General features: G+C 40.5%; 1 protein-coding gene across 1 annotated transcript in view; it reads left to right on the plus strand.

Moving 5' to 3' along the window:
- The window catches only part of Pik3c2a (phosphatidylinositol-4-phosphate 3-kinase catalytic subunit type 2 alpha), a 110,538-nt gene that overhangs the window by 53,327 nt on the left and 31,878 nt on the right, over nt 1–25,333 (plus strand). Inside the window, exons 9-13 of the mRNA XM_057777084.1 lie at nt 17,278–17,421; nt 19,803–19,848; nt 19,924–20,134; nt 22,238–22,360; nt 23,163–23,330. Of these exons, the coding sequence (XP_057633067.1) occupies nt 17,278–17,421; nt 19,803–19,848; nt 19,924–20,134; nt 22,238–22,360; nt 23,163–23,330 (692 nt within the window). The remainder of the gene's footprint in view (nt 1–17,277; nt 17,422–19,802; nt 19,849–19,923; nt 20,135–22,237; nt 22,361–23,162; nt 23,331–25,333) is intronic.

The raw sequence follows: 25,333 nt of genomic DNA on the forward strand, positions 1-25,333 counted from the left end.
GGACCTATAGACACAAGTCTGTTGTGCGGAGGGCCTGCTTTTGGTCCCGGCCGCCCTGCTAGCTTTCACCCGAAATAATCACACAAAAATTGTATTAATTAAATTATTGCCTGGCCCATTATATCTAGCCTCTTTTTGGCCAACTCTCATATCCTGATCTAACCCATTTTTACCAATCTGTGTATCACCACAAGGTCATGGCTTACCGGGAAAGATTCTAACCAGCATCAGTCTCAGACAGGAGCTTCATGGCGGGTGCCACACTGCCTTTCTTCCCAGCATTCTGTTCTGTCTACCCCGCCTATCTAAGTTCTGCCCTAACAAAAGGCCAAGGCATTTTCTTTATTCAACTAATGAAGGCAACACAAATACAGAAGAACCTCCTATACCAGAAGTGTACATACATGATACATGAAATAAGCAGTTCTATAATGTGTGTGAAAAGTGTGAAATGAAGTTTAGGAAAGGTACCAGAGAGAGGGCTTATTGGTTAAGAGCAATGGCTGCTTGCTTTTCCATTGTGGCTCGCTACCATCTGTAACTCTAGTCTCAGGATACCTTGTACCCTTTTCTGGCCTTCTTGGGCACCAAGAATGCAAGTGATACACAGACATACACACAGGCAAAATACCCATATACATAATTTGAAAAAAAAAAAGGTAAGGGTATAGTGTTAGAAATGGCTAGATATAAGTTACTGCTTTATAGTTCATATTAAGGAGTTTCACTCTATTCTGAGGAGTTAGAGGACCATACTTAGTATAATTTCTGAGTTTGTAAATGAATTTTTTTACCCACCAAACCTATTTGCTCTTATTGTTTGATGTCATTTTTGTTTTGTATTCCAATATTAGAGTCTACTAGGGCTGGAGAGATGGGTCAACAGTTAAGAGCACTGCTTGTTCTTCCAAACGTCCTGAGTTCAATTCCCAGCAACCACATGTTGGCTCACGACCATCTGTAATAAGATATGATGTCTTCTTGAGGAAGAGTCATCCTCATCAACTTAGACCATGAAACCCAATATGAACAGGTTCAACAGAACCACCATATATGGACTGCCCACACATGATTCAGCATTACTAGGGCATAAATTTCATTTTTCATTTCAGTTAGAATGTAGACTTTATTTCCTGGAAAGCCTAAACTATTTTAACTTTATAAAATTTATTTTATGTCTGTGAGTGTTTTGCCTACATGTCTGTGTACGATTTACATGCCTGGTGCCCTCAGAAATCAAAAGACATCGGGTCCCCTGGAATTGGAGTTACAGACAGTTATGAGCCACCACGTGGATTCAGGGAAATAAACTCAGGTACTCTGCAAGAGCAAGTGGTCTTAACCACAGAACCATCTCTTTAGCCCCTTATTATTTGATCCCTTATAGAAAAAGTTAGCTGATCTTTTACAGAATATTGGATCTAGCTACTTAAGATGTTTTTATCCAAACTCATACTGTGGGAATTGTTTAGCCCTGTCTTCTGAAGTTAACTTGAACATAATGTAGAGGTTAGGTGTAAAAGTGGCAGAATTGATTTCAAAGGGAAGGATTTTTGTAACAATTCAAGTAAAAGATAAGCATTATGACTGCTACAGAGAGAGCTGATTAATAATACTTGGAGGCAAAATTGATAAGCATTAGCAGGACATGAGAGATGGAAATGTAAAATGAACAGATTGCTAATTACTAGTACATTTTCCCGTGTGGGTGTATTTAGGTATGCACATGTCACAACACACTAAGAGGACAACTTGCAGGAGTTGGTTCTCTCCTACCATGTATGTTCCTGAGATTGAACTAAAGTCATATGTCAGGATTAGCAGTGAGTTCCTTTACCTACTGAGTCATCTTGCCAGCTCTACTATGAGTACATTCTTGCGGCGAACTCCCTGACCAGCAGGAAAGGACGACCACCAGACGAGGAGGATTCTTCCCAAATCACGCTTTATTGGAGCCTCTTGGTTGAAGGGAGAGTGGAAGCGAGGGGCCCCCGAGCGCCAAACGGCAGCTGCTTATATAGGGGGTAAGGGAACGAGTCGTGCCTGGATTGGCCTATGCGCGCCTGCCGATGCTCCTGGCCACGGGATTGGCCCTAAGCACATCATCGTCACTGCACATACGAGAGGCACGGTTCCACTGCATTGCCTAATATGGAGCTGTCCAGCAAGCGAGGCCGGGGCCAAGCGCCATCTTGTAATGGCAGCCACTCAATCGGCTCCCAGCAGCTCCCCCTTTCTGTTTTTCTCTGTAGGCCAGTGAGAAGGTCTTACTCCCGTTCAGGTCTTCACCTCATGATGCGAGGACCGATCAAAGGAGGCCCAAAACTCCTGGTACTCCTTCTCCCGTGCAATGGAATAAACTCCTGGGAGGTGCAAAGGCAGTACTCAGAGTAAAAATGCATACCTTCCTCAGTGCAATGGAGAATTTCTCCCTGAGAGTGCAAAGGCTATGCAAGGAACAAATCTACTGGCCTTTTAACCATACTTGGGGTGAATCGCCATTCTCCAAAGTGGCTAACGCTTGTAGAACCGCAACCTTATCTCGAGATGTTTGAGCTCGGAGGCGGCATATTAGCCAAAGGCAGACTATACATTCTCCCATGCAGCATGCAAAAAACAATCCTTATATCCGAAAACCTTTTGTTGCAGCCTCTAGTGAAATTAGCGGGGGCCCATTGAGGCCCAGAATAGCCTGTACCATTACTCACTTTGCACTTATTAGTGGTATTGGTAGCACAACTAAAGTTGCTCTGTCCAGCCTGCCCTCCCTGAAGTAAAAAGGGGAGAGATCAGAGCAACTGCCATTAACCCTGCAGAGGAGCCATTTATTATAGGGCGTTAGCAGATTTTAAGAAGGTTCCATTGAACCAAAAAGCCTGTAACATGGGGAGGCCCAAATCCTTGTTGGTAAAAAAAAAGCGGGGGAAAACCACGGCATTGTGGCGAACAGGAATCGGCTTAGGGAAGGCAGACAGTATTCCCCATCTCTGCTCCACCCGAATCCGGATTGTCATCACCACCATCATCAGGAACAGCAGCGGTGTCATCTTCGACTGGATCATGGCCTTCCTCCATTGGCTGGGGAGCAATTGAATCATCCTTAATGGTTCTTGTCAATCGGCACGGAACCCAGTGAGGCACCTCTTGACCCTGCGGGAAAACACAAATAGCTCCCCTGGATCTTCTGATGACAGGATCCGGGCCATACCATTTGTTATTCAACACATCCTTCCACATGACGGCCTCTCCTTTATCTTCAAGGGTCATTGCAGCATGCCGATCAGCAGCTGTCCTGCCCCGGCCGTCAACTATCAAAAAATTAAAAGTAAAGAGTGCCAGTGCAACTCTGTTCCTGGGGGAAGCTATCTCCGCTATTCCCCCTTTCTGTTTCTGTAGGAGTTCTTTAAGGCTTCTATTTGCCCTCTCCACAATCCCCTGACCTTGGGGATTGTAGGGTATGCCAGTGGAATGTTCCACCAGAAGCTGTGCACAGAAGGCACGGAAACCTTTTGAGGAATAAGCAGGGCCATTGTCAGTTTTAAGGCGGGTGGGTTTGCCCCAAGCCGCCCAGGCCTCTAGGCAGTGGGTCTTGACATGGGTGACGGGATCCTCCATCACCGGGTATGCTGAGGCTAAGCGTGCCCAAGTGCTCTGGCTAATATAATGGCAACCCCTTCCTGGTTCAGCCGCTTGTGCACCTAATGGTGGTGCCAAGGGGCGAGACACACCCTCCATCGGTGCGCGAGCACCGGGTGGGCTATAGGCTGGAGGACGGTGATAGTCCCGTTCATACCTTTCTTCCTCATACTTAGCAGCCTCCTCCTCTAGCTCCCCCTCTTCCTGTGAGCTGAGTTCATCGTCCGACAAATTTAAGTCAGTGAACTCTGTGAGGAGTAGGTAAAGCTGGTTTTTCTGCTTTTTATCCCCTTCCTCCCGTTGAGGGTCCTCTTGAGTTTCTTCTCTAGGTATACCCTTTATCTTTCTATCCTTTTCCTTTTTACTATCCTTTTTTATCTTTATTCTTTTCTGTCTAGACCTGCCTAAGTCCCCCCCTTTTGAATCCGACTCTGATAGGCTGTCCTGGTGTGCTTGCTGTGCCCTCGTCCCTTCCCTGTGCAACCAAAAGCAGCACAGAAAAACAACAATTATGAGGGCCACAAAGATCAAGCAAAACATCTCAGGTGCAACCCCAGCAATCATCATACCTGGGAGACTCACCGACGTCGCCGCTCCGCGTGTCGAGTTCTGAATCCTCTTTGGCCCCTCACTCGGTACCAAAGCTTGTCCCAGCGTCCCGGGTTTCCGGCACCAGTTGCGGCGAACTCCCTGACCAGCAGGAAAGGACGACCACCAGACGAGGAGGATTCTTCCCAAATCACGCTTTATTGGAGCCTCTTGGTTGAAGGGAGAGTGGAAGCGAGGGGCCCCCGAGCGCCAAACGGCAGCTGCTTATATAGGGGGTAAGGGAACGAGTCGTGCCTGGATTGGCCGATGCGCGCCTGCCGATGCTCCTGGCCACGGGATTGGCCCTAAGCACATCATCGTCACTGCACATACGAGAGGCACGGTTCCACTGCATTGCCTAATATGGAGCTGTCCAGCAAGCGAGGCCGGGGCCAAGCGCCATCTTGTAATGGCAGCCACTCAATCGGCTCCCAGCACATTCTTATCACCATATAGAAATACTGAGTACAAGCTGGACAGTGGTGGCGCACGCCTTTAATCCCAGCACTCGGGAGGCAGAGGCAGGCGGATCTCTGGGAGTTCGAGGCCAGCCTGGTCTACAAGAGCTAGTTCCAGGACGGGAACCAAAAGCTACGGAGAAACCCTGTCTTGAAAAATCAAAAAAAAGAAAGAAAGAAATACTGAGTACACATCCTGAGACAATATTGGCACGCTGAACCCTCTGAAACAGTGAACCCAAATAATTACCTCCCTTAAGCTGTTTCTGTCAGCTCTTTAGTTACAGTGACAAAGAAAGTAGCTAATTTGGATATCTGAGATAGCTTTAACTATCCAAAAGAGACACCGAGTGAGTAGTTGATATGAATCTGGAATTTAATGCAAGAGGTCCAAGTAGAGATAGTATACTTGAGAACTATCAGAGTGTAATGGTATCTTACAGCTATAAGATTAGTTGATTTACCTCCCCCCCCCAAAAAAAAATCATTGCAAGAGTTATCTCATCAAATAAGACAATGACTGCTTTTGTAGAGGACCTGGGTTCTACTCCCAGCACCCACATAGCAGCTCAAATCCATCTGTAACTCCAATTCCAAGGGATCTGATGGCCTCTTCTGGCATTCTTGGGTACTAGGCATACATGTAGTTCTCAGATATACATACATGCGTGCATGAATGCATACACACACACACACACACACACACATGAGAGTACCTGTGATCCTGTTGTCAGCCACACCACTTCTCTATTCTCTTTACAACAAAACTGAAAGTATGTGGTTTTGCTGCTTCTCTCTCCTTTTCCTATTCTCTTAGTACCCACTCCAACTATGCTCCTTTCCAGTACTCCTTTAAAAAAAAAAATTTAGTTGTTTCTTCTGTAAATGGACACGAATATGTCTGTAAGTATGCCTGTGGAAGTTAGAATACACTTGAAGGAGTTGCTTTTCTCCTTTTATCATGTGGATTCCAGGAATCAAACTCACCTTATCAGGCTTGGTGGCAATCACCTTTGCCTACTAAGCCATCTTGCTGGCCCATTACTAGCACTTAAATGAAACTGTACTTAAGATCATCAGACATGCACATAATCCCAATCTAGTAGTACTTTTTTTCCTAGTCTTTCTATAGATTTGTTTACACCTGCTTTTTTTTTTAAGATTTATTTATTTTGGTGAATTTTGTTTTCTTTTGAGACAAAGTCATGGTGTATGTACCTTGGCTGGACTAGAACCCTACCTGTCTACCTACTTACTTACCTACCTATTACTTACTTACCTACCTATCTACTTGTTTGTTTGTGTGGTGTTTCAAGGCAGGGTCCCTTTGACACTTGTAAACTTGTATGTATGGTACCAAGGGAAGCCAGAAAAGGGCACCAAATATCCTGGAACTGAAGTTACTTACTGTTATGACCTACCATGTTGGTGCTGGGGAGGGTGTGTCCTTTACAAAAGCAGCAGGTGCTCTTAACGTCTGGTCATCTCTCTAGCACTTTAAGTAACGTTTACATACACACACACATACACAAATTGGAAGGGGCTTGTGTAGGCATGCCTGTGTGGAAGTCAGAAGACAACGTGGATAGTTAGTTCTCTCCTTCCACCATATGGCCATGTGGGTCCTGGGGACTGTACTCAGATTGTCAGGCTTAACAGCAAGTGCTTTTACCACTGAGCCATCTCTGGGGTTGGTGATGGGGAGAATATGAATGTATGTGTTCACACATGCACAGTACACAAGAGGTCAGAGGTCAAACTGCTGCATTTGGTTCCCCCATTCCGCCATGTGAATTTGAGGGATTGTACTTGGATCATTAGGCTTGATTTTAAATACCTTTACCCACTAGGATATCTCAATGGCCCAAGACTATACTTTAAGAGAAGTTTTGGATTTGGAGCAAAATGAGAAGATATCCCATATATACATCCCCTGGTACTACCCAGATGTAATCTCACTTTAAAAGTTACTATTATTATTTTGCCTTAATAAATAGTAACTCTGTTCTCCTGTTTGCTCAGGCTAAAATCTTGGTGTTATCCTTAACCCTTTAAGAAAAAAGATCTTTCATCTTCCATATTAAACCTAATTTTACCATCTCTGTCATGAAAACAAATGGAGAATGTGACCATTATCATTCCTAAGTCAGTTGTGTTATTCTTTACTAGTCTTCCAAATTCTTTGCTTTTCCTTCTGTACCGCCCCCCCCCATGCGCGCAGCCAACCAAAATGATACTTTAAAAATAATTCACTAAATGATGTATCCTGGGTTGGATCCTGGAACAGAGCAGGAAAGGGAGCTGGTGGAAGCACTGGCACGCTGAGTAAGTTGGGTTTACTTGATTGTGTGCCGCTGCTCCAGTCTTTATTGTGTCAAATGGATCATGGTTATGCAAGCTGCTGCTTAACTGGTTTATATGGAAATACTCTGTACTATTTTTGTAGCTTCCTACAATTCTAAAATTATTCCAAATGAAAAGTTTACTTTAAAAGTGAAATAGGAGCAGAAAGCAGATGTCAAATAAAAAAAAAAAAAAGGACAAAAAAGGACTTTTAGAACCAGGTTGATGTGTATGTAGTAGAACACACCTTTAATCCCAGCACTCAGGAAGCAGAGGCAGGTGGAGCTCTGAGTTCAAAGCCAACCTGATCTACCTAGTGTGTTCCAGGAGAACGAGATCTTGTCTTCAGAAAAGATAATTAAGAATTATAAACTGGGGCTGGAGAAATAGCTCAGAGGTTAAGAGCACTGACTGTGCTTCCAGAGGTCTTGAGTTCAATTCCCAGCAACCACATGGTGGCTCACAGCCATCTGTAGTGAGATCCGGTGCCCTCTTCTGGCCAGCAAGCATATATACAGACAGAACATTGTATACATAATCAATCAATCAATCTTGTAAAAAAAATTATAAACTGTGCTGGGCGGTGGTGGTGCATGCCTTTAATCCCAGCACTCGGGAGGTAGAGGCAGGCGGATCTCTGTGAGTTCCAGGACAGCCTGGTCTACAGAGTGAGTTCCAAGACAGTCTCCAAAGCTACACAGAGAAATCCCGACTCAGAAAAACAAATAAAAAATTAACAGTAAAGCAAAGTGAGCTCTTAAACTAGTTTGAAATTACTGTTTAGGCTCAGCTGGCCTTGAACTTGTGAACCTCCCTCCTCAACTTCCTATATCCTAGTATTTCATCCAAAACCTAGCTCTTTGGTGTGCTCCCCAGCAGGGAGCCTGGGACCTGTACTCTGTAGTGCCCTTCCCTTAGGTATTTGCCTGGCTTTCCCTCCTTAAGTACTTACCTGTTACCACGGTGCTTTCCACTGACCTCTTTGTCTAAAACAGCAACTCTTATCACTTATTTCCCTTAAAGTTTAGTTGAAGTGTTGTTTGTTTGCTTTAAGACAATGTCTTCCTATTTAGCCTAGCCTGGCCTCAATTTTTTGTTTGTTTGTTTGTTTGTTGTTTTTTGAGACAGGGTTTCGCTGTAGTTTAGAGCCTGTCCTGGAACTAACCAGGCTGGCCTTGAACTCACAGAGATCCGCCTGCCTCTGCCTCCTGAGTGCTGGGATTAAAGGCATGCCGCCACCACCCAACCTGGCCTCAAATTTGCTTTGTAGTTTAGGCTATGGAATTTAGAATTCTCTGGCCTCAGCCTTCCTACATGCTAGGCTTATAGGTATATGCCCATAATACATTATACTCACTCACCTTAAGTATTTTCTTTTACTCTGCTTTTTCCCTGTGGGATGGGGTCTCAGTGCAGCTCAGGCTGACTTTGAGCTGCTGTATTGCCTAGCCTGACCTTGGGTTCTTGATCTTCCTTCCCGTAACTCCCTAGTACAGGCATTATTAGGCATGCACCACCATTCAAAGACTTACCAAATTCACAGAACTCTACCAGCATCACCCCAATCTGGTTTTAGAGCATTTTCATGTATAATTTGCAGTTGACCCTCCTTCCAGCTCTAACCTCAAATAATTGCTGAGCCAATTCCTGTCTCTTTCATGATTTCCTCTTCTGCACATTTCTTGTAAAAGAAATGTAGTTATTTTTCTATCTGTTTTACTTTTTTCAAATACTAAACCATTTAATCTTTTGTAGTTTGTACCTTAAAAATTTTTTTTTACATTGTGTTGTATGGTGTATATTATATATACATATATATGTGTGTGTCATACAACATATATATATATATATATATATATATATATATATATATATATATATATACTTAATTTGTGTGTGTGTGTGTGTGTGTTGGTTTGAAAGAAAATGGCTCCCAGACAGAGTGGCACTATTTGAAGGTATGGCCTTGTTGGAGTAGGTGTGGCCTTGTTGGAGGAAATGTGTCATTGTGTAGGCAGGCTTTGAGGTCTCATATATGCGCAAGGCATGCGTAGTATTAGAACTCACTTTCCGTGACCTGTGGATCAAAGATGTAGAATTCTTAGCTCTTTCTCCAGCACCATGTCTGCCTGTACACGGCCATGTCCCAGCATATGATAATGGACTGAACTTCTAACTGTAAACCACCCAATTAAATGTTCTCCTTTAAGAGTTGTCGTGGCCATAGTGTCTGTGTATGTCTCTTAGAACTGAAGTTACAGGTGGTTGGGAGCCACCTCACATGGGTGCTGTGAACCACACTAGGGACCTCTGCAAGAGCATTTTACCCCTGAGACATCTATCTCTACAGCCCTACATCCAGCTTTTCACTTGGATGCTAAAGATCCAAACTCAGGTCCTTATGTTTGCTCAACAGACTTTACCAACTTAGCCATCTCCCTAGCCCTACCAGTGGTTCCTTTTTATTGAATACTATTCCATTGAATGGCTACAGCACATTTCATCTGTACATCCAATAATTATATCTGGGCTTAAGTTAATAAATTGGTTATCATGAATAATGTTGGCATAATGAAATATATACATGTATTCCTAGTTTTTGTATGGATTAATGTTTTACTTTCTCGTAGGAAAAGTTTTACAAAGGGACCAGGAAGTTGCAGAAATTTTCAATTCTCTTGACTTTATTTTTCTAGAAATACTCTGTTTTGCTAAAGTGGCAGTATGGGGCTTAAGAAAAGAAATAATGGCTTGTAATACTCTAAGGGAATGCTGGGACTGGAGAGATGACTCAGCAGTTAAGAGTTTGTATTGCTCTTATAGAAGACCTAAGTTTGGTTCTCAGCATTTATATGGAATGGCTCACAACCATCTGTAACTCCAACTCCAAGGAGATCCATGTACTTCAGAAAGCAGCTGAACTCATGTTTGGTGTTGGCAGTATGACTGTTCTGTATGGACTTAAAATAGAAATTCAGATAAATACCCAGAACAAAAGTATAACCTGCTGTGGAGAACTGACCACCTATCTGTACTAATGTTTATCAGTCACTGACCAGTCAAGGCAGTATACTATATTGGATTGTTTTGTTTTTGAATTGGGGTCTCATTTAGTTCTAGTTGCCTGACCTTGAATTCTTGCTCTTCCATGCCTCCTTCCCCTAAGTATTGAGACTACAGACTTGCATGCACACATGTATACACACAGTTGAAACCACAGTGACACATGCTGACACTTGACCAGATCTATTTTACTAGCCTCTGTGCTGGCTGCTTGAATAAGAAATCTAAGTAATCATTAGTGAATGGGCAAAAGATGGTTTATTCTTTTTAGTAAAAAGATTCTTTTCCTTAAAAAATAAACTTTAATTATTAAATTGTTTATTTTATGTGTACAGATGTTTTGCCTGCTTCAGTGTTTGCGTGCCTGGTGCCTACAGAGACTGGAAGGGGGTGTTGGATCCCCTTGGACTGGGGTTATAGACAGTTGTAAGCTGCCATGTGGATATCAGGAATCAAATTCAGGTCCTATAGAAGAGCAGCCAGTGCTCTTAACTGTAGTGCCATCTCTCCATCCCATAAAAGAGGATTCAAAGCAAAAATTGACATCTGATAGGTCATATACCAAATCTAGCCTACTACTGCCTGTTTTTGTAAAGTTTTTTTCTCTTATTTATTGTCTGTCTTCACCCTTAAAAGGCTAGAATTGAATCTCGCTAGAGGATGACTCACAAAATATAAAATATTTACTTAACTAATATTTGTTTGTTTTGTGTGTGTGTTTTGATTTTGAGACAATCTCAGTATTGCCACCTCAGACTTTTACGTCACTGTAATTATAGATGTTGTCTAGTTAGGGTGTTTATTGCTGTAAAGAGACACCATGACCACAGCAACTCTTATAAAGTTTAAACATTTAGTTGGGGTGGCTTGCTTACAGTTTCATAAGTTCAGTTCATTATCATCATAGTGGGAAGTATGGTGGCGTGCAGGCAGACATGGTGTGGGAAAAATAGCTGAGTCCTACATCTTGCAGGCAACAGGAAATTGACTAATAGTCACACTGAAGGAAACTTGAACATCAGAGACCTCAAGTCCTGCCCCACAGTGACACACTTCCTCCAGCAAGGCCACTTTCTTTGGGGGACCTTTTCTTCACACCACCACAGATGTGTATGTATTACCATACCTGGTAATTAGTGACTTTGAATGTGGCAGTAGTGGGGGCGGGGTTTTCCCGTCCTTGCTATATAGGCTGGATGGCCCAGAACTCACTGTATAGACCAGATGACTTCAGATTTTTCACTCTTACATTTGCTTCCTAAGTACTGGTATTACAGATAGATGCTACCACACCTGGATACTTTGTGGTTTTTTTTTTTTTTAAAGAAAATTTCCTAGTCTTTATTTAAGAAGGGCTTAGAAGTTGCAGATGTGAAAAAGCGATTGCCATGACTAGGCTGTAAAGAAATGAACAGTTTAGGATGTAATAACTTCTCATAAACCTTCTCCCCAGACTGAACTTTAGCTTATGGCTACCACAGGAGGATAGAGGCTGCCCATGGTAAAGAAACTGCCCAAAGAATTTTAGCTAAAGTGACCTAAGGGTACAGGTAGGGCTGGTCTTTGAGAACCACTGAGCTCTCCTAGTGAATTGAAAAGAAAGGAATAAATGCATACAGGACTGGAACTTAGCCCTGTTGCTTTTTGGTTAAAGTGTCCTTTTAGTGCCAAAAAATGTGAGTTTAGTTCTGGCTCTACAAAGAGCAAAAGAAGGGTGGATTTAGAACTGCTAGACTATACACTAGTCCATCACATGTTAAGAGTAATGGAGAATAGTGCAGGACATTGTTACAGACCTTCAGATTGGAAAGTTTTTACATGAAGGCGATTTAAAAGAAGCAGAAATATAAATGAGATATCTAAAAAGGGGGACTTGAAAGCTGATCTTCAATTCAGGCCCTGAGAACTGCACCATAATTGGCTATTTAAGAAAATGAGATGGTTTCACTTATGCTTGAAGGTAAAAGAAGCATTTGGCTTATGTATGTATGGTAGCCAAGCCTCAAGAATAGAAAAATAGACTAAAAGGGAAGATGCTGAGCTTAGCTGCAGCCTTTCATAGTTCTTGGCATAAAAGTGTAACATGAATGTTTTGTGAATCTTTAAGCTGTGTGTAGTGCACACGCACAGTAATACAGGAGGAAAACAGAATCCCTTGAGCTTATGAATTTGAGAAGAGTCTAGGAGACATAGTGAGTCCCTGTCTAAGAGAAGGGAAAGGGACATGTGAATGCCTCTGTTGCTCAAGTCTTTAAAGCTACATTTTGTGAGTGAATATCTGTGTGTACAGGTGCATGTGTATGTGCAGGCCAGAGGATAACCTCAGGGATCATTCCTCAAGCATGGTGTTCATCTTTCCTTTGAGCCAGGGTTTGAGCTCACTGAGTAGGCTAGTACAGCTATCTTATTTACTGTTGATTGTTGTGAATAAGCACCATGACCAAGGCAACTTACAAAGTAAGATATTTAATTGAGGGCTTGCTTACAGTTTCAGAGGGCTAGACCATACCCTTCATGATGGGGAGTATGGCAGCAGCAAGGAGGGCATGGTGCTGGAGCAGTAGCTGAGAACTCACATTATCTGCAAATTGCAGATCGAGAACTTGAGAGTGGCCCTGAAGTTCAAAACTTCAAAAACCCCACCCCAGTGACACACCTCCAATGAAGCCATACCCGCCAATCCAATATTCTGCTGCTCAGGAACAAAATACTGAAATATATTAGCCTATGTGTGCCATAAACATTTAAACCACCACAGTGGCTGACCGGGTAACCTCAGGGATTTGCCTTTCTCCTCAGCACTGGGATTACAGTCATATACCACTATGCCTAGCTTTTTTATGTAGGTTCTTGGAGTTGAACAAAGATCCTCATTTTTGCAAGGCCAGGACCACACTGTACTGACTGAGCTATTTCTTTAGCCCTAAAAATTTATAGGTATCTGATACAAAATAATTACATATATTTATGGAATGCAATGTGACATTTCAGTGCATGTGTAAAATGAGTAATGATCCATGCCAGGGCAGGGTGGTACACGTCAGCAATCCTATCACTGCATCGACTGGAGAGAGTTTACATGTGGGGTCGGTCTGGGTTATATACTGAGATGTTTAAAAAGAAAAAACAAGCAGAAATTAATTAACTAATATATGTAATAATAAAATCAAAGCCCATCCCTAGTGTTATATTTCCTCAAACAAGGCTGTACTGTAAATGGAGACTTTTTGTTGTCTTGCCCCGTCCTGCAGCCACTTTTAAAATAATCACTGAAACGCTTATATTAATTATAAATGTTTTATATCAAATTATTAATTTAATATAATTAAATGATATTTATAATTTATTAATTATATTATATAATAATATGATTATATATTATATCACATATATCATATAATAATATGATTTATTATATTATATATAATATGGTAATATATGAAATATATAATGTGTAATATATGATATATATTATAAATTATTAATTTAATATAATTGAATTATATTAAATTATAGATTAATTATAAATGACTTGGAACCTCTGGAAGAGCAGCCAGTGAGTGTTTTTAACCTCTGAGCCGTCATCTCTCCAGCCTCCTTTCTGTCTAATCTTTTAGGAAGAGATTGACTATGATCAATAACAGTTTATAACCAACCCCCCTTAAATGAAAACAACATTTATAACCAATATTTTGGGAGTTTGGGCGAAGTTCTCTAGATTATTTCCTGCTGGTTGATGCTGGTGATCTTATGGGGACCCTGAGAAAATTTGAGGTACTTTTCAAGTCCTGGGAAGGCCAGTTATAACCTTTGTTGCTAGATATCACATGTCAAGGTTCAGGAGGTTTCCCTTTATCAAATCTGACCCATCTTAACCTGGAACAAATTCATAACATCTTGTTTCCTATGAAAAAAATGTAAAGCTGCTTTTCCAAAGCAATGCATCTTTTAAGTTCCATTTTACAAATATATTTTTTGACTTTTGGTTTAAAGTTAAGATATTTTAAAAATATTTAGGTTGGTATATTTTATCAGTCTCTCTTTCAGTCCCATGTCTCCTAGTAGCTGTCTCTTGCCCATCAGCCATCAAAAAATTCAAAGCCAACATAATAATATACAGGATCCAGACTCCAGGTGAATTTCCTATTTTTACGTGGCTTTTTTTTTATTGTTTTGCTTCTATCTTTATTTTATTTTTTTTAATTGAAAAAAAATTTCTGCCTCCTCCCAGCTTCACATTTCCCTCCCTCTCCACCCACTCCTCTCCCCTTCACCCCTCTCCTCTCCCCCTCCACTTCCAGTCCGAAAAGCACTGAGGGTTCCCTGCCCTGTGGGAAGTCCAGAGTCCTCCCCCCTCCATCCAGGTCTAGGAAGGTGACCATCTAAACAGACTAGGCTCCCACAAAGCCAGTACATGCAGTAGGATCAAAACCCGTGCCATTGTCCTTGGCTTCTCATCGGCCCTCATTTGTCCACCATGTTCAGAGAGTCTGGTTTTATCCCATGCTTTTTCAGTCCCAGTCCAGCTGGCCTTGGTGAGCTCCCATTAGATCAGCCCCACTGTCTCAATGGGTGGGTGCACCCCTCGCGGTCCTGACTTCCTTGCTCATGTTCTCCCCCCTTCTGCTCCTCCTTATATTATTTTTTAAACTATTCCTTTCTATAACTGCATACTTTTTCCTTTTTCTTAAACCTACACTTTTTTTTTTTTTGGTTTTTCGAGACAGGGTTTCTTTGTAGCTTTGGTGCCCGTCCCAGAACTAGCTCTTGTAGACCAGGCTGGCCTCGAACTCCCAGAGATCCACCTGCCTCTGCCTCCCGAGTGCTGGGATTAAAGGCGTGCACCACCACCGCCCGGCCTTACACATGTTTTGAACACATTGTGACCAGTTTAGAGGTTTCTTTTTATCTAAATATGTTTTTAATTGCATATCTGTAATCCTTTTTGACCAGGAGTCTTTAAACTGCCAAGTGCAAGCGGCTAGGACCAAACCGGCAGCTTTGGTTGCTGCTCTGCCTCTCCTGGGTTCCCAACATGACAGAGGTACCAGTGAGAGTCATCCTTATCTCCCCAACTCTGGAGTCCATGTTGCCACCAAGTGTGCAGCCCACCAGCCCACAAACCCTGATCAAGTGCTCCATAGCAGGACTCCCAAAAGAGCTGTCCATACTGCCAGTACCAAGGCAGGAAGCCATCTCTTAAAGGAGCTTCCTACTCACTACCAGTAAACAGAGCCTATTTGAAAAAAATCTGGCTACCAAGAAGCTGTTTTTGACTCTTTTTGTGTGTCTAGAACCTTTTTTTTAAAGCTTTTTTCAGGCTTTATGTGGATGTACATACTCTACGTTGGGCACCAAATGTAATCAGAAATTTTTTTTGTCCTGCCCAGCCTCTCAACTGCTTTAAAAATAATCACTCAGAGGTTTAACCTAATTATATATATTTGACTGATGGTTCAGGCTTATTATTAGTTAGCTCTTTCATTTAAATTAACCCATTTCTTATCTATGCTTTGCCATGTGGTTTGTTACCTTATTTTTTACATGTCTTGCCTCCTTGGCTGCTGGCTGACTAGTCTCTCAAACTCCACCCTTCTCCTTTATCTCTGTTTGGATTTCCCTTTTGGCTCTATCCTGCCTTGCCATAGGCCAGAAGCTTTATTTATCAACCAATGAGAACAAAACATATTCCCAGCATACAGAAAGATATCCTGCAACACTCCACACTCCTTTCCAACAGTTCTACTCCCTGGTGACTAAGGATTCAAATACATGAACCCATGGGAGCCATTCTTAGTCAAACCACCACAAGTGCCCAGTACCCGCATCAGGTAGCTCACAAATACCTGCCAGATACAAGGGATCCAACACTCTTCTGGTCTCTGCTGATAACTACACACACGTGGCATTCACTTACATGGATACACAACGCACACAAATAAAAATAGATATAAAATTTTTAAGTGGAGAAAGATCTCAGCATGGTCTCTGATGGTAGAACAGATCACTGAAATCAACACAGCCCTCTGCCACAGTACAGGCCACAGACACTGTCTGTGATCTGTGCTATTGCTAGAGACTGTATGTAGGCCCATGATCTGTGCTCCTGCTGACTGAAGGGCAGGGAAGCTACTTTGTGATTATGTGGAGGAAAATAGCACAGACAGGAAGTCACCAGAAACTTAAAAATTGTGATAAGGGTGCTGAGGTGTAGCTCTCCACAGGTGATGGCTTCAGGCAGAGGAGCAGGTGGGGAAGAATTCATGTTTCTTTGTGGGGCTGGTCGCTGGGAGTTTGATCGAGAGAGAGAGAGAGAGCTGACCCAACACTGCTAAAACCAATTTTATCTTTTTTAAAAAATTAAGTGTTTCTTTTATTATTTTTTAAGATTTGTGTATGTGCATGTACGTATGGGGGTGCACATGCCTGCGTACATGTGGAGCTCCTCAGATGCAGTTATAGACATTTGTGGGGTGCTCAGCTTGTGTGAGTGACAGGATCCAAACTCAGATCCTCTTGATATTGTTTGTTCTGTTGTTGTTTTTTTTGTTTTTGTTTTTGTTTTTTAAGGCAGGCTCTCTCTGTGCAGTCCTGGCTATCCTGGAACTTGTTATCTAGACCAGGCTAGCCTTGAACTCCTAAAGATCATCTGCCACAGCAAGTGCTCATAACCACTGGTCTATCTCTGTAGCCCCTCAAGGATGTTCTGTTTGCTTTGTTTCGTTAGAACTTAGTTTTTAATACCAGTATTTTTTTTTTTTGCAGAAGAGGTTATTTCCAACATGAAAATTACTTCCAAGTGAGAATTTAAAAGATAAATCTAGTTGTGCTTATTTTTTAGATTTATTTTATTTTAAATGTATGAGTGTTTTCCTGAATGTATGTATATATACCACATGTGTGCCAGATCTAGTTTTTAAAAATTATTTAGTAATCTGTTTCTAATTTGTTTCTTTTGATTCTAATATTAAATTTGTAGCATTTGCATATGAATAGTGTCAGAGCGAAGACTATGTCTTGCTTTAATACATTTCACAGTATACCATATAATTGAGAAGCTATCTCATTTCTTTTTCAATAGAGAATATCTGTTCTTAGAATTGTCAAAAATATCTAGCTTCTGACTTCATCTTTGACATGGGTCCTACATTGTACCTACTTATTTTTATTTTATTTTCCATTTTTAAAGAGCCAACACCGAGCTGTCGACCAAGTAATTAAAGCTGTAAGAAAAATCTGTAGTGCTTTAGATGGGGTTGAGACCCCTGCTGTTACAGAAGCGGTGAAGAAGCTAAAGCGAGTGGTTAACCTTCCAAGGAACAAAAGTGCTGATGTAAGTATTTGTATAACTTCAACAGGAGGACGTCCGCCTCTTGATAGACAAAGCATTGTCATTTTCACTTTGGCTTTTACATTTGAGCTGATTGAATTGCTTTGTTGGTGAGGTAGGGATTCCTTGCTGAAATGATGGAGGAGCTTTGTGAACATTGACATCAAATAGTGGGCTCAAATTGCTTCCTATAGGTGAGACCCCTACCTCTCTATAGGGAGCCTATGGAGTAGTAGCTGCCAGTTCTCTCTTAATGGAAATATCCATGTTCATTACACTTGAGTCATATTCCTGACCTGTGGAAATGGCCTTGTCTTAGAAGCAGCCAGTTGTTGAGACTTCTGTGCCATATGTCAGCTTTTAATAAAACTATGTTCCATAATACTTCCTTCCATGGGGCCTTAATAAATTCAGTTCATAGAAATGTTTATATCTTCAATTGGAAGGAGTGAAGAAAAAGTGACTCCTACAAGTTACTTTACATTAAAGGAGAAGCTATATCTTTGACCTGCTCCTCCATCTCTGTGTCTGGGTGTTCACAAGGCTACTCAATTTCAAAGACTTTCTAGCTACATGACCCTTAATTTGGGATTCCTTTTTGTTTTTTGTTTGTTTCATTGTTGTTGGTTTAGTTCGGTTTTATTTTGGGAGTGGGGGTTTTGTTTAAAAATTATTTGAAAACTATCACCATATGCCCTAATGCCTGAAGTGGCTGTTCTTTTTACTCTTTTGTCGGATGAAGAAGCATTAAAGTGTAGTTGAGAGAGGAGTTTACCTTACATAATTATATACAAGAATTTTCTTCAATCACCTAATGGTAATGGAGTTTCTTTAAGTATGTTATTCTCATGCTAGTGAAAAATATTGTACTGTGTTAGAAAACAGTTATAATTCATTTAAAATAAAAGTGCTGATTTTATTCTTTTTCCATAGTAAGTTTTAGGTGCTCTGATTTGTTTGACTTCCTGAGACAGGGTCTCATATTTTCCAACTGTCTCTTAATTCAGCTAAGGAAATCCGGGAACTCTGGCCTGCTTTTATTCACAGGTGCTGAGATTATAGGCATGAACTACCATGACTGGCTTTTTTTTTTTTTTTTTTTTTTTTTGCTTGCTTACTTGCTTTGAGTCAAGGTCTTACTCTGGCCCAAGTGGCCTTGAACATGCTATATTACTCTTCCTCAGCTTCCCAGATGCTGTAATTACAGGTGTGAACTCCCACTCCAGCTTGCCTTGATTTTTGTATTATTAAAAATCATTTCTTGTCAGGCATAGTGGCACACATCTTTGATCCCAGGGCTTGAGAGGCAGAGGCAAGCAGATCTTTGAGTTCTAGGCTAGCCAGCGCTACATAGTGAGACCCTGTCTCCAAAAAAAAAAAAGTTATGTTTTCACTTTTTGTTTGTGAATTTGCACTTGTGTGTTATGTGGGTGGGTGCAGATATTCATGTGAGTGTTGGGAGTAGGCACATGTCCATGTGGAGACTGGAGGACTACATCAGGTATCAGCTACTCCTCTCCACTCCTTTTGAGACGGGATCTTCTGCTTAACTGGCCAGTGAGCTCCAGGGTCCACCTTCTACTTCACACCCCGCTACTCCCCTGTGCTGGCATGATAGACTAGCTTTTAGTTGGTGCAGAGACTTCTAACTCATGCTTTCTTGGCAGTTATTTTACAGATTGAGGCATTTTTATAGCCCTTTATTTCTTTGCTTACTATTCTAGTAATTTTTCAGAAATGTAGGACAGATTTCTTCTGAGAAGGGTTTCTTTGACATTTAAAGAAATGTATCAGCCGGGGGGCTGGAGAGATGGCTCAGAGGTTAAGAGCATTACCTGCTCTTCCAAAGGTCCTGAGTTCAATTCCCAGCAACCACATGGTGGCTCACAACCATCTGTAATGGGGTCTGGTGCCCTCTTCTGGCCTGCAGGCATACACACAGACAGAATATTGTATACATAATAAATAAATAAATATTTAAAAAAAAAAAAAAAGAAATGTATCAGCCGGGCGGTGGTGGCCACGCCTTTAATCCCAGCACTTGGGAGGCAGAGGCAGGCAGATCTCTGTGAGTTCGAGACCAGCCTGGTCTACAAGAGCTAGTGCCAGGACAGGCTCCAAAACCACAGAGAAACCCTGTCTCGAAAAACCAAAAAAAAAGAAAGAAAGAAATGTATCAAAAGTAAAGTTTATTTATAACAAAAGCAAAAATCCAGTGTATGATACACCCCTGTTATCCCATAATTTTGGATGTGAATCAGGAGTTTAGCAAGTTTGAGACCAACCTGAGCTACACAAGACTCTGTCTCAAAAAAGGAAGAAAAAGTAAACATTTTATATTAAATTATGCTCAATTTCTGACTAATTGATATATGTGTATACAGGTGACTTCATTATCTGGAGGAGATACTACCAGGAACTCAACTAGGGGTATGTCTTTAGATTATTTATATTTTGGCAATGATTTTTGCTCTTTCAGAGAATTAACACCTTGTTTCAATGTAGACTCACCGAATCCTGAAAATCCTGTTCAAGTAAGCCTGGATCACTTAACAGCAGCAATTTACGATCTTCTCAGGCTCCATGCAAATTCTAGTAAGAGTTCTGCAGACTGTCCTCAAAGTAGCAGGAGCATCAAGGAAGCGTGGACTGCAACAGAGCAGCTCCAGTTTACTGTCTATGCTGCACATGGAATTTCCAGTAACTGGGTATCAAAGTAAGTAGCTGCTTAGAGGACTTGCACAGCCACACCCAAAGCTGTGCTAATCTTAATGTTGTAACTACTTTTCTTTGTTTAAATGGATGATACAAAGATCACTGAGTACCCCTTTGTACTTTTGTGGTTTTAATAAATTTATAGACATATCTGAAATTATTGTAGTGAAAAACATCATTCCTATGTCATGAAAAAAGAGCAAGAGAGCCAGGTGTCGTGGTGTACCCAGGAGGTAGAGGCAGTCAGCAGATCTTTGAGTTCAAGGCTAGCCTGGTCTACAGTAGAGCTAGTTCCGGGACAGCCAGTGTTACACAGGGAAACCCTATCTCAAAAAATAAAATAAAATAAAGCAAGAAAATATATGATGAAACTATCAAGCAAAAATTTTATTTAAAAGATGAATTAGCTTAAAATTGCTGAGCTTTTCTGCCTTCTCTTTAGAGTCAAGGTAATTTGAAACAGAATGTAATGGGACTAGAATTCAGGCCCTATCCCCCATTAATAGCTCACAGTCACTAATTGCTAATCTTTGAATTCTACGTGAGCATATTTCTTCTACTGAAGGGTTTTCTTTTCTTTTTTCTTATTTATTTATTTATTTATTTATTTATTTATTTATTTATTACATATGCAGTGTTCTGCATGTATATAGAATGCAGAGCCTGAAGAGGACACCAGATCTCATTACAGGTGGTTGTGAGCTACCATGTGGTTGCTGGGAATTGAACTCAGGACCTCTGGAAGAGCAGTCAGTGCTCCTAACCTCTGAGCCATCTCTCCAGCCCGATAAGGGTTTTCTTCTTTTGATTTTTTTTGTTTTGTCAATATCTTTAAAGCATAGTATTTTGGGAGCCAATTTTAATTTACTTTGGAATAATTAATATAAACTGAAAAGTCTGAAAAGAATATTATTGAAATAGGTTCATAATGGCTTAGTACTATAAAGTTTACTGAAGAGTTACCAAACAAAAATCCCATGTGAATTAAGCTTCAGATTAAAATGATGGTGTAACTTGAAAGTGGTGTTTGTTTTGTGTGTTTGTTGTTTGTTTTTCTGTTTTGATTGGTTGGGTTTTTGGTTGGTTGGTTGGTTGGTTGGTTGGTTGGTTGGTTGGTTGGTTGGTTGGTTGGGTGGTTGGGTGGGTGGGTGGGTGGGTGGGTGTGGTGTTTTGAAGCAGTAGGGTCTCTCTATGTAGTACTGGCTATTCTGGAATTTGCTTTGTAGACCAGGATGGCCTCGAACTTATAAATATCTACCTGCCTCTGCCTTCCAAGTGCTGGGATTAAAGGCATGCACCACCATGCCGAGCTGAAAATGGTTTTTTAAGTCATGAATAAGTGTTTATTGAGCCTCATCTATAAACAGAGTTCTCAGTGCTGGAAATCTGGTAACAAACCAGAACAGTGCCTTTCTGGAACTTCCATTTAAATGGCTATTAGTGCTTATTTCTTTTTGTCTATCATGCTTTTGAGATGATGGCTCGCTATGTTGCTCAGGCCGGTCTCACCTTCAAAGACTGAGGGATCCTTCCACTGCAGCCTCTAAGTACTTGGGTTCTAAGTATGTGCCAAAATGCCCAGCTAAAAACATGGCAAACTTAATATACTTAGCTGAGTATTTCAGTGATATAGCAAAGGTGAGTAACATCTCCACCACTGCCAAGAAAGAGAGCAAAAGAAACTAAACAAACTCTTAACAAAAAGCAGAAATGTAATGAAAGTAGCACCAAGGGAAGATAATTGTTGGTACTTCCTTTCTGGATTTTACCTAGGAATGGATAAATGCATAGTCTGTTGTCATTTACCTGTGCTCTGAAGCTAGTAACAATAGTTGAAACAGCTTGTAGTACGTGGGTATCATTATTACAGTACCCTTGAGACTGACACTTAGGGACATATGCTCCCCCTCTACTTCTTTTTGTTATACCACTTCCCTGTTTTTGTAGAATTTGCAAAGGTTATATTTCAGATGAATTTCAAAAAAATAAAATTAATGGTGACCAGTTTATTATAGTTTGTCACTTGGGGGAAACCGATAATGTACTTGTATTAGTTAGGTAATTATTACTAACCTAGAAATCAAATTAAGCTTTCTTTTCTTAGTTATGAAAAATACTACTTGATATGTTCCCTGTCTCACAATGGGAAGGATCTTTTTAAACCTATTCAGTCAAAGAAGGTTGGCACGTACAAGAATTTCTTCTATCTTATTAAATGGGATGAACTGTAAGTGAAATTTTTTGCTTTTATAATTATTTCATAGTTCACTGTGCCCTGTTCTTTATTTTTTTCAATGTATACATTATTGTTTATTATTATCTCAACTGAAATCCAATAGATTCTTACTAATATGTTAAAATATCTTCTACATAAAATTCTATAAAACAAACTGAAATTAACATGAAAATTTCATAAGTATTTTTATAAACATCTGTATCTTAAAATTGCAGTAACATGGTATTAATTCTTCCTAAACTTTGTCATGCCAAAGATTAGAAATTTACCCAGAACTCTAGAAATAGTGTTTAATAAACTGCTTAATTATTTTATTATATAGTAACACTATACAAGAATCTCACTTTTGATTAATAGATAACCAACCTAAATTTTAAATCTGTATACATGATGATATTCTGTAATGTTAATGTTTTTTAAATACTGATTTTTTTTTTAAATAGAGAGGCCTCATAATTATTAGGGTAAATAGTTAGTTGCAGAATTAAGGTCTAATTTATTTTGCCTGATTATTGAACTGCATATCTTTAGGTACTTAAGCATTTTTACAGAAAGAACTGTGAGATTTTTGAAGTTTTATGCTTATAATGACATTTAAGACTTAACAGTACAAGTTAGCCATACTTGCTACTTAGCTAAAAGTTACTTAAAACTAAAAATTGTTTTAAGAGTGAAATAAAACACCTAAAGTTAATCAGTTTTCATTAAATGATTACTGAGCCTCACTTTTAATCTAATTTTTTCTTAACACCAATTTTTTTTTTTTTTTTTTTTTTTTTTTTTTGCCCCATAGAATCATTTTTCCTATTCAGATATCACAGTTGCCATTAGAGTCAATTCTTCATCTTACTCTGTTTGGAATTTTAAATCAAAGCAGTGGAAGTTCACCTGATTCTAATAAACAAAGAAAGGGGCCAGAAACTTTGGGTAAAGTTTCTTTGACTCTTTTTGACTTTAAACGGTGAGTATTACTTAATTGTGATTCTAGGGCACATCTCTGCGTCACAGACAGGCTGGGGACAGGCTGGGAACAGTGATGCACATGATCTTTGAGCTTAGCAAAGTAGTCACTCTGCTGTGGTGTCAGTGTAGCACGGTGGGTATGCAGAGGACCCAGGGGAAAGCAGTAACCAATGGCTGTCATTTTGTAAAGTTACTATGACAGAATGCCGTTACTCTGTCAGTTCTTCTTGATACTGAAAGGACCTTGTTGTTCCTATTGCCCACCTTTCTCCATTTTCAGAGAAGCAACAGGGTTTAACTATTCTAACTCACTAACCAATCCCTTAGTGCTGTGGGCCCTTGGTCTAAGATTTCTGAACATCTCACCTGTGGACAGTAACCTATTTGTGCATGTGGAGGCCCAAATGCAGCCACAATTGCCTTCTTCCAGAACACCATCCACCTAATTTCTGAGGCACAGGGTCTCTCATTGCCTGGGGCTTATATATTAGGCTAACTTGGCTGGCCAGTGAGCTCCAGGAACCCACCTATGTCTGCTTCTCTCAGCACGGCGATTGAAAGTGTACACTGGCATATCTAGCTTCTTAATATGAGCTCTGGAGATCAAACTCAGCTTCCCATGCTTGTAGGGCAAGCACTTACCAACTAAACCATCTCCCCTGCCCTGAAATTGTTTTTTATTTTGGTTTTGGGTTTTTTTTTTTTGAAAAATACAAAACAGTTTATAAATGAAATAATGTAATGATAATTTGGAGTTTATCCCCTGAAACTGGAGTCACAAGTGGTTGTGAGCTGCCCAGCATGGGTTCTGGAAACAAAACTAAGGTCATCAGGAAGGGTAGCAAGTGTTCTTAACCAATGAACCATCTTTCTAGCCTTATAAATTCATACACAAAAAGTTTTAGAGATTATTCTTGGGAAAAAAAGAAATTTTATCTATGTAACAGTTTATCAAAGTCTGTAAGTAAATGTTTTAAATAAATCATAAATTGGTAGTCGAGGATGAGGATCAACATACATGAGCCCCACTGCCTTTTTTTTTTAACATTTATTTATAGTGTGGGTGTGTGTAGGTAAGAGGATGGTTTGCAGGAGCCAGTTCTCTCCTTCTACTATGAGGGTCTTGGGAATTGATTAAAGGTTGTCAGGTATAAGACCAAAAACCTTACATGCTAAGGCATCTCACCAATCCTATTATGTGCTACCATGTCCGGCCTTTTTAAATTTATTTATTCATATATTTTTAGGTGTGTTTATTTTATTTTATTCATATGATTGTTTTGCCTATATGTGTGTCTGTGTACCATGAACATGCATGGTGACCACAAAGATCAGAAGAGAGTATTAGATTCCCTGGAACTAGAATATTTTGTGAGCCACTATGTGGATGCTGAAAATTAAACATGGGTATTCTGCAAGAGCAGCAGCAAGTGCTCTAAGCCACTGAGCCAACTTTTTTTTTTTTTTAAAGATTTATTTATTTATTATGTATACATTGCTTTGTCTGCATATGTGCTGTAGGCCAGAAGAGGGCACCAGATCTCATTACAGATGGTTGAGAACCACCATGTGGTTGCTGGGAATTGAACTCAGGACCCCTGGAAGAGCAGTCAGTGCTCTTAACCTCTGACCCATCATTCCAGCCCCCTGAGCCAACTCTTTAGCCCTTAGTTTTTATTTAAAAAAAATTTTTTTTTAGACAGGAAGTTACTGTGTAGCCCAGAATTATTGTTCTCCTGCCCCAGCCTCCCAGATACTGCGATTGCAAACACATGCTGGCTCCTAAATATTTATTGTCTAATTTTTTTTGGGTTTTTTTTTTTTTTTTTTTTTTTTTTTTGGTTTTTCGAGACAAGGTTTCTCTGTAGTTTTGGAGCCTGTCCTGGAACTAGCTCTTGTAGACCAGGCTGGTCTCGAACTCCCAGAGATCTGCCTGCCTCTGCCTCCCAAGTGCTGGGATTAAAGGCTTGCGCCACCACCGCCCGGCATTGTCTAATCTTT

This window comes from Chionomys nivalis, chromosome 8 (assembly GCF_950005125.1).
Source record: "Chionomys nivalis chromosome 8, mChiNiv1.1, whole genome shotgun sequence".
In the NCBI taxonomy this organism is placed as follows: Eukaryota; Metazoa; Chordata; class Mammalia; order Rodentia; family Cricetidae; genus Chionomys; species Chionomys nivalis.